At 42.7% G+C, this 15236-nt stretch overlaps 1 protein-coding gene across 1 annotated transcript in view; it reads left to right on the plus strand.

Annotated features, from left to right (window-relative positions):
- Positions 1-7014: 7014 nt before the first annotated feature.
- IL5RA (interleukin 5 receptor subunit alpha) overlaps positions 7015-15236 on the plus strand; it is a 37002-nt gene continuing 28780 nt past the window's right edge. The window contains exon 1 of the mRNA XM_039836822.1: positions 7015-7125. Within this exon, the coding sequence (XP_039692756.1) occupies positions 7015-7125 (111 nt within the window). The remainder of the gene's footprint in view (positions 7126-15236) is intronic.

A 15236-nucleotide genomic window follows, 5' to 3' on the forward strand; every position in this document is an offset into this window, starting at 1 on the left:
GTATTTCCCGTTACCTCTTAACACGGACCCATCCTAAGGGAAATACAACTTTACCTGCAACAGACTTCACGACACAGAAATCCTACAGGGAGTAAGTACCCTCTCTGCAGAGCACATGCCCAAAGGGAAATACCAGAATGGAGGGTACTGTTCAGGTCGGACACGTTTCCGTCGCTATGGAAACACCACAGCCATGAGTATTATTCTGCAGTTAGAAGGCCACCTATTATTAAAAAAGGAAAGTCAAGAAAATGAAATCAATCCGGTTTAGAAATATATGTCAACATTTACGGTATATGCCAACTTTAGGTCTTAATGGTTGTCAGTGAAGGTGTGAAAACCCATTAACGCTGCTTGGACGTACTTCAGTGCTGGTTCCCCCAAGAGGAGACAGATTTCCTCTGTCTTCACAGCAAATAAGATCTTCGTAGATATCCATCTAGTGGTCAAAATGTGGCTCCCACAAGTGCTCGGCTGGCTTCGTTCATCTAAGTTTTGGTCATATTCCTTTGAAACAGATTCTTATCTGCCAACCAGAGAGAAAATAATGGTGTATGTTTAGCAGTTGTGAATGTAACACCGTTTCATTCACTCATTCATTCATTCATTCATTCACTCATTGAATATTTGCTTAGTGTCTACTACGTGCCGATGGTATCAGACTACCCAACAGTTCATATTGTGCTTAGAACGGTGCCAGGCACTTTATTAACTCGTTAATCCTCACGAGCATCCAATGAGGTATTTTTCCAAAGAGGAAACTGAGGCACGGAGAGGTTAATCTGTCTAAGGTCACATGGGTAGTAAGCAGCACAAGCAGAATCCCAACCCAGACGTGCTGACTCAGAACCGGTACTGTACTCTGCTAAAGCTGGAGAAGAGGCAGGGGCGATGTCACTCGGGGCTGGGCGTGTCCCATGCCGACCTTGGGCTTTTATGTTGATGGTAATGCGAGGCATTGTTTCTCAGCGGGGATCAGTCTGGCTGGCCTGGAGACTGCTGGAGGTCTTGCTGTGTGCATTTATCACCTCTCAGTTCTGGAGGTCCGGGTCCAAAATGGGACCGCAGGGCTGACGCCTTACGCGGGCACCGGGGAATCTGTTCTTTTGACTCGTCCATCTTCCAGAGGCTTCTTTCCTCCCTTTTCAAAGTCGGCTGCGTGACATCTTTGCTCTCTGACCTGCCGGCTGGCCGCCTTCTCATGAAGACCTTTGCGATTCCGTCGGCTCCCTGGATCACCCAGGATCCACTCGCTGCCCGCGGAAAGGTCCCCACTTGAATGACATCCACGACATCAGGGGACACGTTCACAGGCTTGCAAATTGGGGGGCCATCATTCAGCCAGTCGCTAGCCCCGAGCATGTGCTTTAATGATTGGGGGATGGGAAAACACAGGCCCACCAAGGATTATGTCCTTCCAAAACAATCGACTGGTCATCCTGGGACGGTGACCGCGTTGACCGTAAGGCTGAACCCTAACTCCATTTTCTTTCTTTTCTGAGTTGTAAGCAGACGGTTTGATTTTGGTAACAGCAGAGTGACACCCCACTTTGGGTCTGAGCTCTGCACCCCACCTGCCAGCACTCACTTTCAGAGCCTTTGACAGAAGCAGATATACTAAGTCCTTAGTATATCTGCTCCCAAGAGCATCTGCATTTTAAAATAGGATGGAGAAGGGGGAATATGCTTCACATAAAGATATGAATTTCTAATGACAGCCTGTGGGGGCTTTCTCCTTGGGGAAAATATCTGAGGTGATATTTTGAGAAGTCAGACAAAAACATAATTATGACCTAATTTTAATATTCCAAAGTTTTAGAGTGGTGGTGGCTGTCTCCTCGAACCCCTCACCCACCCCATTTTTTGTTCTTTATGAGTGATTCTGAGGAATTTGTTTAAAAGAACTAGTTCTGTTTCAAGAATGTGTACTTTCTTCGAAACAACCAAAAAAGTACCTGTTTGAAGAAAAAGTCCTTCACTCGTTTTGTTCTCATAAAAGTTTAATAGAAGCCAACTAAAGTTTAAGATCTCCCACAGGACAAATAAAGATATTTCTCAGCAAATGTAGAATCCCAGTCTTCATTGGTACTGGGGGATTTTACACACAGATGCAATTTTATTTTACATTTAAAAGAGGTAAGTAAATAGACAAATCAGTTTTAGCTCCTCTGAAATTTCATTCGGGGTCATTAATTTTAAAAGATGGGCCTCGATAATAACGGAGGCCCAAGAGTAAAGACAGAACGATCACCTTCAAAACTCTGGCCCATCAGCGGCCTCAGCTCAGAGTCCCGCAGCGTCCTCCACTGCACGTCTAGGCCTCGCCTCCAGATGAGGCTCGTGTGGAATTTGCTCCTGCATCAACACGACACCCTCTTCGTCCTTAAAACTGGATCCTCCAATGGGTTCTGACAAAACCACAGTACGTGACATGAAGACCTGTCCTCACGTCTCGTGGCAGAGACAGAGATATAAACGCAGTGTTTGGTGTAGGATAAAAATAAAATGAAGACACGTATACACCGCAGTTGAATGAGAGAGACAGAGAAAGAGAGAAAGACAGAAATTCCCATAGGAGAGAATCGAGTTTTTCAAGACAAATCTACCCCCCACACCAAATAAGATATTTATTCCCAGCGAGGTAGTTATCTTGTTTCTTTTGAAATCATTATGGCAAGTATAATGTTTTGCCGTCCTAGGCAAAGCGACTTGGAGGAGCATCACAAAGAAGCTGTGCTAAATGAATTCCCTGAGCCTCAGTTTACTCATCTGTAGATTTATGAGGCTACGATATGATAATGTGTATAAAGCAGCTGACAGTCCCAAACACCCAGCGGGTTCTCTCCTGACTAAGATGGAACTCTCATTTACATTAATCATGTAAGTCTAGTCGTATAGTTAGTTTGCTCATTTTCTTCTATGTTCCGGCTGATTTCCTGTATCTGGCTTTGAAAGCAAAGAACTGGTCTCTGTGAAAACAATTTACAATACATACTTATATCAAATCATCGTGTCATATACCTTAAACTTATACAAAGTTATGTGTCCATTAGATCTCAATAAAACTGGGAAAAATTAAAACAAAAGCAAGAGTTAAAAAAAGAATTGGTCACTGAGTAAAGAACTGAAAACCTTAATTAAGCTACAGAGATTTGTTACTGCGTGCAACCTGCTTTCGATTTCAGTTATGGACAGTAAGCCCAGGATGGACGTTACACTGGAACTGTTCTAACACTACCTGGGATTCTATTGAAATCCTCTTGAAGCTTCTTTCTATTTTTCCATAAGTCTTATTGAGATGTCATTCACATCTCATAAAGCTCACCTACTTGAAGTGTGTAACCGCGGTATTTAGTTCACTCACGGAGTTTGTAGTCGTGACCACAACCCTCTTCGGATGACTTCTTTACGCCCAAAGAACCTTCTGCCCCATTAACAGTCACTTTTCATTTTGTCCAAACTCCCCCCATCCAGCCCTCGGCAATCACACATCGGCTTTCTGTCCCTATAGATTTGCCTCTTCTAAACATCCCATATGGGTGGAGTTGTACCATCTGTGGTGTCTTGGGAACCGGCTTCTCTCCCTTAGCGTTATGTTTTCCAGGTTCATCCATGTACAGCGGATAACAGCACTTCATCCCTTTTCGTTGCTGAGTAGTATTCCGCTGCGTGCATTTCACTTTCTGAGGCACTATGAGACTGTTTTCCAAAGCGGCCGCCCCGTCCTGCATCCCCACCAGCAGTCTCTGAGGATCCGCGTTCTCTGCACCCTCGCCCTCACCAGAGCTGTCTGTCCTGGTGACTTAAGCCATCCTCGTGGATATGAAGAGTTCGCTCATGGTTTCGATTTGCATTTTTCTGATGGACCCTTATGGTGAGCAGCTTTCAAGTACATTTTGGCTATTAGTACATCTAATTTGGGGACGTACATAATTCATATCCTTCACTCATCTTTAATTGTGTGATTTGTTTTCTTTTTATTGTTGAGTTTTTTGTAAGCTTTCTTCTCATTTCTTTTCTTTTGGATACAAGCCCCTCACCAGATACATAATTTGCAAATATTTTCTCTCATTCTGTGGGTTGTCTTTTCACTACGATGGTGTTTTTTTAGCGAAACTTTAATCTTGCTGAAGTCCAATGTATCTATTTTTTTCTTTCATTGCTTGTGCTTTCGTGTCATATTTAAGGAACCACGCCTAATCCAAGGTCACAAACGTTTATGTCTGTGTCGTTCTCTAAAATTTTTATAGTTTTAGCTCTTACCGTTAGGTCTTTCGTTCTTTTGAATGTTGATATGCACCATTTGTTGAAAAGACTGATCCTTTCCACATTGAATTGTCTTGGCACTCTTGACAAAAAATCGATTCCCCATAAATGTGAAAGGTTATTTCTGGATTCTCCATTTTATTCCATTGAGCTCTATGTCTCTGATATTTTTAAAAAATAAATTTGATTCCTGCATATGTATAGAAGGAAGCATAAGGAGAAAATTAAAGAAAGCATTAATTTCAGTGTGGTGTAATGAACTCCTGCTCCCTGAGACCGTACCCACCCGCGCCCCGCCCCACCTTATCGTGGTGGGTGGGTGTGCCGTGGGCCGGGTTCATTTGACTAGGCCGAGCCACACAATTTGCTCTGACTCTTGGGGTGTCGGTGACTGTGCCACAAATGAGCTTGTACAGATGACCTTGTGTTCTTGTACTTTCGCAATTACATGAAAACAAAACAAAACAAACAAACGGAACTGCCCTGCATAGCCGCTGGTTCCAAATGAATGACAGATGATGCTTGGAAAGACTCTGAACCCACTCTGTGACCTGGAGCTCAGCCAAGTTCAGCCAGACCTCAGTCGACACTCAGACGCTTGAGCAAGGAATAAACGCTTATCATCGTTTATCCACTGCGGTGTTTGCAGGCGGTTTTTCTGTAGCAATAGCTAACTAATACGCCTGCTGCTGAGCAGCAGCCACACCTCTCAGTTTGGTCATCTGATAAGAAATGAGATTATAAAAAAAATTATACATCCATATTTGGACGCCCGGTTTTACTTAACATTTTTTCCATAATACCCCGTGTTTTCAAGTTATTGTTAAACACTCCTTTTAGTACCCACATATTTCAACCTTTATACATTTCTCTTAACCATTCCAATATTATTTTTACTATTCAAGTAAAAACGCAATGAATTTTACTCTCCCTCTCTCATATAAACTTTGCTCTACATTTCGCATGATTTCCACAAAAAGGAAACCTAGAAGTAAGGAGCTTTAATGAGCTTCTTTATCCAGAGTTCAAGGTGGATCCATTGAATCTCACCTTTCATGTTATTATACCTCATATTTTCACCTGTATGATTCAGTCAAACCCACATTGTTTTACCTCTCAAGTCAAAATTGATTTTACTTTATAAAAAAACAGTTTTGTGAATTCTGCCAGCACGTTCCAAAACTGTCTTTGGACATTTATAATTTATTCTAAAGAAGAAAATTCTCACCACAAAAAATATACTACGCAAGGCCCTGCCTCTCATTTGTATGGCAATAGGGGCGTGGAGAAAAAATGTGAGCGCCCTCTTTTTAAACAACTCTTAGCCTCATTGGTAAAGGATATTGTAGCCGGAAAGATGGCAGCCAGATCGAATTTTCTTTGTATCCATCACAGCACCTGGCACGGTGCACAGTGCGTTTGATAAATACGTGTTGAGTAAATGAATGTAAGAAGTACAGAGAATGTTAAAGGAGCTTTTCAGGCCAGAAATTACTGTCCTCGCGGTGATTAATAAATGTTTTTAAGGCTTCTGCAATGACAGATACACTACATCCGACTGAGATGCATAGGACTTTAAAGAGCAGGCCCGATGGCTGCTACACTATCTAAAATCTTCCTGGATCCTTCTTAGCAAATAAATGGATCTTTGGCCCTTCTTTTACTTTCTCTGTCCCCAAGGAAAAATCACAGTTTTCAGATCACCTAATAACAGTCGATCCAGTTTCATTTTGGCAACTGCTTAATAGTTACTCTGGGGACCCCAGGACACGCACCAAGCCTTCTGGAAGTCCCGTTCCGGGTGCTCGGGGTTTGTCATCTTGCAAACAGAACCCCTGATGTCACCTGGCCACTTACCCTCTGTGTCTGCTCTAAGGGGACCTGGGCCTCTCTGCCCCCACTTCTCCTGCTCTGGATTTTAGGGACCGTCATCACCCCGCTGAGCCTAGAGGTCTCCCGCCTCAGGTTCTTGATGCATTCGGGTCCATTCTTATCTAGTTGGAGCCTTGGGCACTTTTTTTTTTTTAAAGTTTGCTTTGCTAGTCAGTCCCCTTGAAATTCCCCAGACAAAAATGGAACCAAGGACAGGAAAACCCAACGAGGTTTACTTAAATTGAAACGCACTGAGGACAGCTGAGATGTGACCTTGGGAACTGGGAGATGACACAGGGGACGTCTCCCGGTGTACAGCAGACCAACACAGCCACGGTCACAACTTGTGTAGGACGACTCCAGGCTGCACCCTCCAGCGTCCATCATGCCCAGATTCCCCCACCCCCACCCAGGGACACGCGTCGTCGCGAGGGCGCGGAATCTGCCAACGCAGCAAGGACAGGCTCAGGCCTGCCCTCCACACTGAGCCTGGCTGCCAACGGCGGGCGTGCAGGCCGGCACATTCCTGGTGGCCCTTTCTGTGTCCAGTCCGGTGCCTGGCCCCGCAGAGGTGACAGAGGCACAACAACCACTCCAGAGAGTCCCGCTGAATGAAGGCCGCAGAGAAAACTGAACTGCCCCGCGTTCGAGCTCCGGCAGGCAGGGGCCAGTGATGGCTCCCACTGGGGAGCAAAGAAGAACAGAGACAAAGAGCGAGAGCCGGGGCCCTGGGCGGCGGCGTCGGCCCTGGGAGCTGGAGGGAGGCCACCCCGCTCTGTCTCTTCCAGAGGCCCCCGGGCATTTGCTCGGAGAAGCCCTGCTTCATCCGTCGTGAAAGAAGCTCCCCGCCTGCACGTTCTCCCCGTGACAGCTGCGATGATGAAACAGCCTAGAAGAACCGCCTCTAAGTCAAAAGCTGCCCCCGAGATAAGACTCATTCTCGGTGTCCTGCAGCTGCTTCTGACAGCCCGGCCACCACGCTCCTCAGTAAGTGGGGACCTTTCTTCTGTGACCGGGCCCTCCGCTCCGCCCCCTCATCACTTCATTATATGGGGGGAGGGGGTTGATAAAAGCGAGAAGTAATGATGGTGAATCTATGGCAAACTTTTAAAGAAAAGGGGGAAATAAAACCCCATCTAACTCTATTATTAGCAGGGACGGGACTAATAACGTGTGTGTAGGTCACGTCGATGCTGAGGGGCGGCGCTCCGTCCCTGTGTCGTGGCTCAGTAGCTGAGGTGTCCGAATCCACGCAAGGTGAGTCACATGAAAATGAAAATAACCCCTGTAGCTTTGCTGACGCTAACGTGACAGACTTGTTCCTCTCCCTTGCAGATACGTTAGGGATTAAAATGAGAATGTATGTTCTGCTAAGATTTCTTAGAGAATATGTGGGTTTAGAAAATAGGGTACAGGATATAATAAAATATCTTGGTGAGGACGTTTCGGAGTTCATTAAGAGAGCTACAATTTAAGAAACAACCCCCCCGAAACAGAGGTGTTGGCGCTGTATCTAACTGACGGCGTTCTGCTTTTTATTTCTCTTGGACGATCTGGGAGTTCAAGATTGTTTGGTTTTATATGAAGTGTACAAGAACTTGCTGAAAGATGTCACTTGGTTTTATGTTCACCAATTTCATTATTTACCAAAAGCAAGGTAAACATATTTCCAAGTATACGGAGGAAATAGATAGACTGAAAAAGTATGAGGGACAGAGAAAGAAGGAGAGAGAGAGAAATCAAAATCTCTTAACACTCCATGAGTCCAAAATTCATAAACCCATGAAAAGACATTGCTTTCATAGCCATATTGATTAATGTATTTGATACCCAATTTAAGAAATTATCACGTCGAAAATTTCATTATCTGGTACAATTTCTATTTTGTGGGAAATGTTATACCCTGTTTCATCGTTATTAAAAAACATATTAACATATGTAGCTACGTGATAAAAGTTTACGTTTCAACGCTTTCTATAAAGTTTTAGACATCGAATCACCTCATTTGTTTTCATTACTTGAAAGACTGCTTAGGGAAATTTTCAGGCAAGGACCGAAGATATCACACCTCCCCTCGAACGGACCCGGCTCGTCACCCGCTCCCGGCCTGTCGTGAGCTGATCTAACTTGTCCCGAGGCCGGTGTCACCCTATGTAGCTTGACGTGCTAAGCATTGTGTATTAATTTGCCTCTATTCCATACGGGCTCGGGCACTTGAACACTCGTCCTGTGTCTGACACTGTGCTAAGTGCTGGGCTGCAGCCCCAAGCTCAGATACGGTGCACGAGATGCTGGCCTCTCCCACTGAGTTCAGCCATCGGAAACACCATAGACAGGTATGCCCAGGAACGGGGGTGAGGGGGGAGTCGAGCATCGATGTGGGATGACAATTGGCCGATAGATATTTAACCACCGGGAGATATTTAACTCCTTCTTTGTTCCATTCCAAATCCTCAGGGAGGCAGCATCATGTCCACCTCGGCTAGTGTTCAGGTCGGTGTCGACAGTTGGAATCCATGAGTTATATTTGAGGACTATTTCAGAAAGTTAATTAGAAGTCTAGCAATAGCAAAAAACATGTGTGCGTTCCACATGGCCCTTATTACTCATTTACATTTTCAGGCGTGTGCACAGTTTTCCATATGGGGGTGATGCGATAGACCTAGATAAACATTTGAATTCTATACCTCGATTTATTTATTTATTCTTCAATCTCCCGAAGAGATAGATTTTATTGCTGATTCCACTATACAGGAAAAAAGAAAAGAAAAAAAAAAGAGGAAGTAAAAGTAAACTCTTTACTTTCAAGGGCCTAATGGAGCATGAATCCTCTTAGGTGCTTTGCAATTTCTGTGTACTGAGGCCGAGTCTGCAGTTAGGTGTCACCGCAGCTGACTCAAAAGGGCTCTAAAAACAGGGTTACAAATACAGCTCTGGTTATAAAATAAATGCCCCAGGCAGAAAAATAAGTCGAAAGGACAGAAAGAGGAGGGAAATATTTATAAGTCTGAACTTCAGTAGAATTTGACCAATTCTCAGGAACACTGGGGAAATCCGTTGCCAATCATCAAGACTTTACCCGACTTTCTAGAAATGTCTGCAGGGTACGAGCTCTGCCCCTATCTTCTCCCAAGTTTCAAAAAACATATATAACACCTACCTGAGAAGCCAGGTTCTCAGAGGGCAGTCGAGGAATTTTAGGCCGACTCACTGAAATGTCCCACGAACTAGTAGCTCACGAACTAGTAACTAGAACTCGAGTGTGTATTTCTGGCGAACTTAGGTAGGCAGACTGCGTTTGTTTCATTCTGCTTAATTTGAATCTCATTTTAACAATTTAATGGTTTTCTGCTGGATTTTAGTTGGTAGCCAGGAGAAAAATGAGCTAGACAGATTGTCGATTTTTTTTAAAGCTAGCGAAGTATCTCTATTACTGCAAAGTAAAATATTGCCCAGTTGACATCTACCTAACAGCATATGTTTGGAATAAAGAGATGCCCAAAGAAATTTGGGTTGTTTTTCCAGTAGGTGTGATTGCTATAACTGGGACCAAAAATATTAAGGGGTCATGGGCAAACACTGAACGTGCTTTGAGGGGACAGAGAATGAACAGAATTATAGAAGATATACACTCGATTGCTAAAACCCAGTAATATCCAGCCTTGTGTGGAATTTATCTGGCTTATAGAAAGTTATCATTCTTCTTAATATTTAGACTCCTATTTGAATATCTTGAGTTGTCTATAGGACAACAAATTTCCTTTCAAATGTATTCTTTTTTTTTTAAATACAAAACATCACAATGGTATATGGAAAAAAAGTATGTGGCTGTTTTATGGCAAAATAAATTAATCATCAAAATTTTCGAATGATCAAATTTGGAAAATAATTCTATTTTCAGCAGCTGAAAAACCAGAATATGTGAAAAATTCTAGGGGAGAGTGCTTGGTTATGTGAAATATTCAATTATCTCCCCCACTGAAATAGTAAACAGTTTCATTACTTACTTCAACAATTTAGTTGCAAATGATATTTATTTATTATTTTCGTGAGTGTGGTTGGAATGTACTACTTACTTTGCCAGTCAGTAAAAGTCACCAGGGAATATGCATTTTGTGTTTTTTTCTGACCTAGGATTCTTCCCATTAATAAAAATTAGTGCAAAGATAGAGCATATATAATATCATTTCAGGAAATGCTGACAATTTAAAAAGCATCACCTTCTTAACCTGAAGAGGTAGCTGTGTTTGTTGTTGCTTGTTAAGGATTTTTTGGTATCTTTGCTTCTCAGGCTTAGTAAATACTAACTCTTCCCTTTAATTTATTAAAAATATCACTTGTTGAAAAATTTTAAAAGATTAGAAAATCTGCTTTTATTGTCAGTCATTCTTGCTTTAAAAATTCTTGTTCTACATGGTATGGAATCATTAGAGAGAAAGAAACAAGATTATTTTTTATCAAAACTGACGTAATTCTGATTAGCAATACTTACGTTTATTTGAAAAAGGAAAAGAATAGATTTTCGGTCAAGAGGGCAGAGTAGGAAAATGCTCTGCTTGCCTCCTCTCTCGACCACATCAAAATTACAACTAAATTATGGAACAATCAACCTGGAGAACCACCTGAGGTCTAGCTGAACAGAACTCTTATAACTAAGGATGTAAAGAAGAGGCCACCTCCGACTGGTAGGAGGAGGGCGTAGACGTAGAACGGGCTGGTCCCACACCCACGCATGATGACTGAGAATTGACAGGGATAGCTAGATTGCAGAGGTCCCCCTGGAGGAGCGAGGGGTCCTAGCCCACACCTGAATCCCCAGCCCGGAGTTCCAGTTCCGAGAAGGGGAGCCCCTACAACTCCCGGCTATGAATATCTGTGAGGATTCCATCTGTCCAGGGGAGATGGAAGGTGGTGGGAAACTGAAGCATCCTCTTAAAGGGCCAGCACACAGACTCACTCGCTGGCAGGCATTCACCCTGGGCTTCGGTAGGGGGACACTGGCTCAGGGGCATCTGAGACATACAGGGAGAAACTGAGTTATGTGGCTTTAGGGTGAGGGCTGGAAGGACAGCTGCTATTGTCCCTTCATTGATCCCCCAGACAGGGCCAAGTCCGAATCTGATTGGCCGGGTGAGCTCTGCTTGCTCTACTCCATGACTCCCTGAGGCCCCACCCCGCCCACCTCATGCACTGCCCAAAGTTCTTGCAGCAGCGATGGCAGAGGTTGGCCTTGGCCCACACTGCGGTCTTTCTGAAAAACTCTCAAACATCTGCAGGCCCCAGGCAGGCAGCAGCTGGCCTTGGTATGCCCTGTGCCAATTACTGAGTGGCCCCAGGCCCGGCACTGGTGCCAACCCTGAATCTGCATTAACCAGGTGAATGCCACTCACCCATGCCGGTGACTCCCTAAGAACTCCACCTCACCCGACTCCTGTACCACCAGAGGCTCTGTCAGCAGTGAGCCTTACAGACAGCTGGCAGCCGGCAGTAGGCCTCAGGGGAACCCTGTGCCTTGGCTAGGAGGACCCAAGTCTGGTACTTGTGGCGACCAGCCTCGGTTCACAGCATGGCTTCTCCCATGCACCTGCAGAGCCAGCGTAGGCAGCAGCAAGCGTGGATCACTTTGTAGCTCCTACCAGGTGACCCCGAGCTGGTCACCTGCTGACCTAGGTCTACATGGGAGCCCCTCCCATGAGGCTCCAGAACCAGCACACCTAGTGGCCAGCTCCAGACCACAAAAGAGCGCCACCCAATTAGCACCACAAGCGACAAACTCAAAGGGTGGTCTCAGCAGGCACCAGATTCTACTGGGGTGAATCTCACTCCTCGTGGGCAACCGCCATACAGCAGCTCCTATATTGTGGTTGTGGCCAGTCCTCACAGCCAATTAGCTTGAAGGTCGATCTCACCTACTGACGTGCCAACAGCAATCAAGACTTATTTACAACAGGAGGGCACACACAACCCACACAAAGAACACTCGTGGAGCACCTGGTGCGGGTGACCCGGGAGAATGTGCCACCGGGCCACACAGGGCACCTACTGCACAAAGCCACCTGACTAAGACTGGGAAATGTAGCACACCTACCTAATACACAGAAACGAATGCAGAGAGGCAGCCAAAAATAAAACAAACAAACAAACAAACAAACAACAACAACAACAACAAAGAAACATGTTCTAAATGAAAGAACAGGAGAAAACACTAGAAAAGGAACTAAATGAAATAGTGACGAGCAATCTATCGGATACAGAGTTCAAAACACTGGTTATAAGGAGGCTCAAGGAACTTAGTGAGAACTTCAGCAAATAGATAGTGAGCGTAAAGAGGGCAGAGAAACCTTACGTCAGAAGTGAAGAATACAATAAGTGAAATGAAGAATACACTAGAAGGAATCTCTGACGACTGAATCAGAGACTTGGAAGACAAGGTAGCAGAAAACACCCAATCCAAACAGCAAAAAGAAAAAAAAGTTTAAAATGAGGATAGTTTAAGGGACCTCTGGGGCATCCTCAAACATAGCAACACCATAGAGGTGCCAGAAGGAGTAGAAGGAAAGCAAGGAATTGTGAATCTATTTGAAAAAATAATGACCGAAAACTTCCCTCATCTGGTGAAGGAAATAGACATACAACCCAGGAAGCACAGACAGTGCCAAACAAGATGAACCCAAAAAGGCCCGCACTGAGACAAGTCATAATTAAAATGGCAAAGGGTAAAGATAAAGAGAGAATCTTGAAAGCAGCACGAAAAAGGCGGTTACCTACAAGGGAACTCCCGTAAGAGTGTCAGCTTATTTCTCAACAGAAACTATAGGCCAAAGGGGATTGGCACAAAATATTCAAAGTAATTAAAAAAAAAAAAAAACAACAAGGACCTACAAACAAGGTTATTCTGCATAGCAAGGCTATTATTTAACATTGAAGGAGCGATAAAGAGATTCAATAGACCAGAAAAAGCTAAAGGAGTTCATCACCACCAGCCAGCATCACATGAAATGTTAAGCAGACTTCTTTAAGAAGAAGAAAGAAAAAAAAGAACGTGACAGTTGATAATAAAACGGCAATACCTACATATCTAACAATAATCACTTTAAATGTAAGTGGATTAAATGCTCCAACCAAAAGACACAGGGTAGCCAAATGGATAAGAAAACAAGACTCATATGTATGTAGTCTACAAGAGACCCACTCCAGATCGAAAGACAGGCTAAACATAAAGGGATGGAAAAAATATTTCATGCAAATGGAAATTTAAAAAAATCTTATACCAGACAAAATGGACTTTAAAACAAGGGCTATAAGAAGAGACAAAGAAGGACATTTCATAATGATAAAAGGGTCAACCAGCAAGAGGATATAACCCTTACAAATATTTATGTACTCAACCTCGGAGCACTTAAAATGCAAAGCAAATATTAACAGACATAGACAAAGAGACTGATGGTAATGGTCACAGGAGGGAACTTTAATACCCATTGACCCCAATGGACAGATCTTCCAGATAGAAAATCGACAAGGAAACAGCGTCTTAAATGACACAATAGACCAGATGCTTTTAATCGATATTTTTAGGGCATTTCACCCCAAAGTAGCAGATTATATATTCTTCTCAAGTATTTTCCAGGCTAGATCCCATATTAGGCCGCAATAAATTTTAAAAGTGCCAATAAATTTTAAAAGACTGAAATTCTATCAAACATCTTCTCCCAGGACAATGCTATAAAACTGAAAATCAGTTTCAAGAACAAAAACCCTGAAAAACATACAAACACATGGAGGTTAAATAACACACTACTAAACAATGAACGAGCTCAAGGAAGAAATCAAAAGATACCTTGAGACAAATGCAAATAAAAACACAATGACCTAAAATCAATGGGACATGGCGAAAGCAGTCCTAAGAGGAAAATTCATAACAATATGAAACGAGAAACAATATGAAACAAACAACAAGAAGAAACATCTCAAATAAACAATCTAATCTTACACCTAAAAGAACTAGAAAAAGAAGTAACAAAGCCCAAAGTGAGTAGAAAGAAGGAAATAATAAAGATCAGATGAGAAATAAACAAAATGGAGTCTAAAACATACAAAAATCAGTGGAAACAAGAGCTGGTTCTTTGAAAAGATGAACAAAATTGAGAAACACTTAACCAGATTCATCAGGAGAAAAAGAGAGAAGACCCAAATAGATAAAATCCAAAATGAAAGAGTAAAAGTGACAACTGACACCACAGAAATAAAAAGGATTTTTATTTCTTGAACAATTATATGCCAACAAATTGGACAATTTAGAAGAAATGGATAAATTCCTAAAAATATACAATCTTCCAAGACTGAATCAAGAAGAAACAAAAAATATGAACAGACCAATTACTACTAACGAAATAGAATCAGTATCAAAAACTCTCAACGAATAAAAGTCCTGGACTGGATGGCTTCACAGGTGAATTTCAACAAACAGTCAAAGATGAATTAACACCTGTCTTTCTCAAACTATTCCAAAAAATTCAAGAGGAGGAAAAGTTCCCAAGCTCACTTTACGAGGCCAACATTACTCTGATTCTAAAACCAGAGACACCACAAAAAAAGAAAATTATAGGCTAATAGTCCTGATGAACATAGACGCAAAAATCCTCAACAAAATATTAGCAAACTGAATTCAGCAATCCATTAAAAAGATCATACAATATAGTGAAGCGGGATTTATTCCTGGTATGCAAGATTATTTTGACATCCATAAATCAATTAATGTGATATACGACATAAAACAAAAGATAAAAACCATATGGTCGTATCAATAGACGCAGGAAAAGCATTTGACAAAATACAGCATCCATTTATGATAGAAACTCTCAGCAAAATGGGAATAGAGGATTATACCTCGAAATAATAAAGATCATATATGACAAACCCATAGCTAGCATCTACTCAACAGTGAAAAGCTAAAAGCATTTTCCTTAAGATCAGAAACAGGACAAGGATGTCCACTTTTTATAACTTCTATTCAATATAGTACCGGAAATCCTACAAGAAAAAGAAATAAAAGGCATCCAAATTGGAAAGGAAGGAGTTAAACTGTTATTATTTGCAGA

Source organism: Pteropus medius, unplaced genomic scaffold, assembly GCF_902729225.1.
Source record: "Pteropus medius unplaced genomic scaffold, Ma_sr-lr_union100, whole genome shotgun sequence".
NCBI classification, from domain to species: domain Eukaryota; kingdom Metazoa; phylum Chordata; class Mammalia; order Chiroptera; family Pteropodidae; genus Pteropus; species Pteropus medius.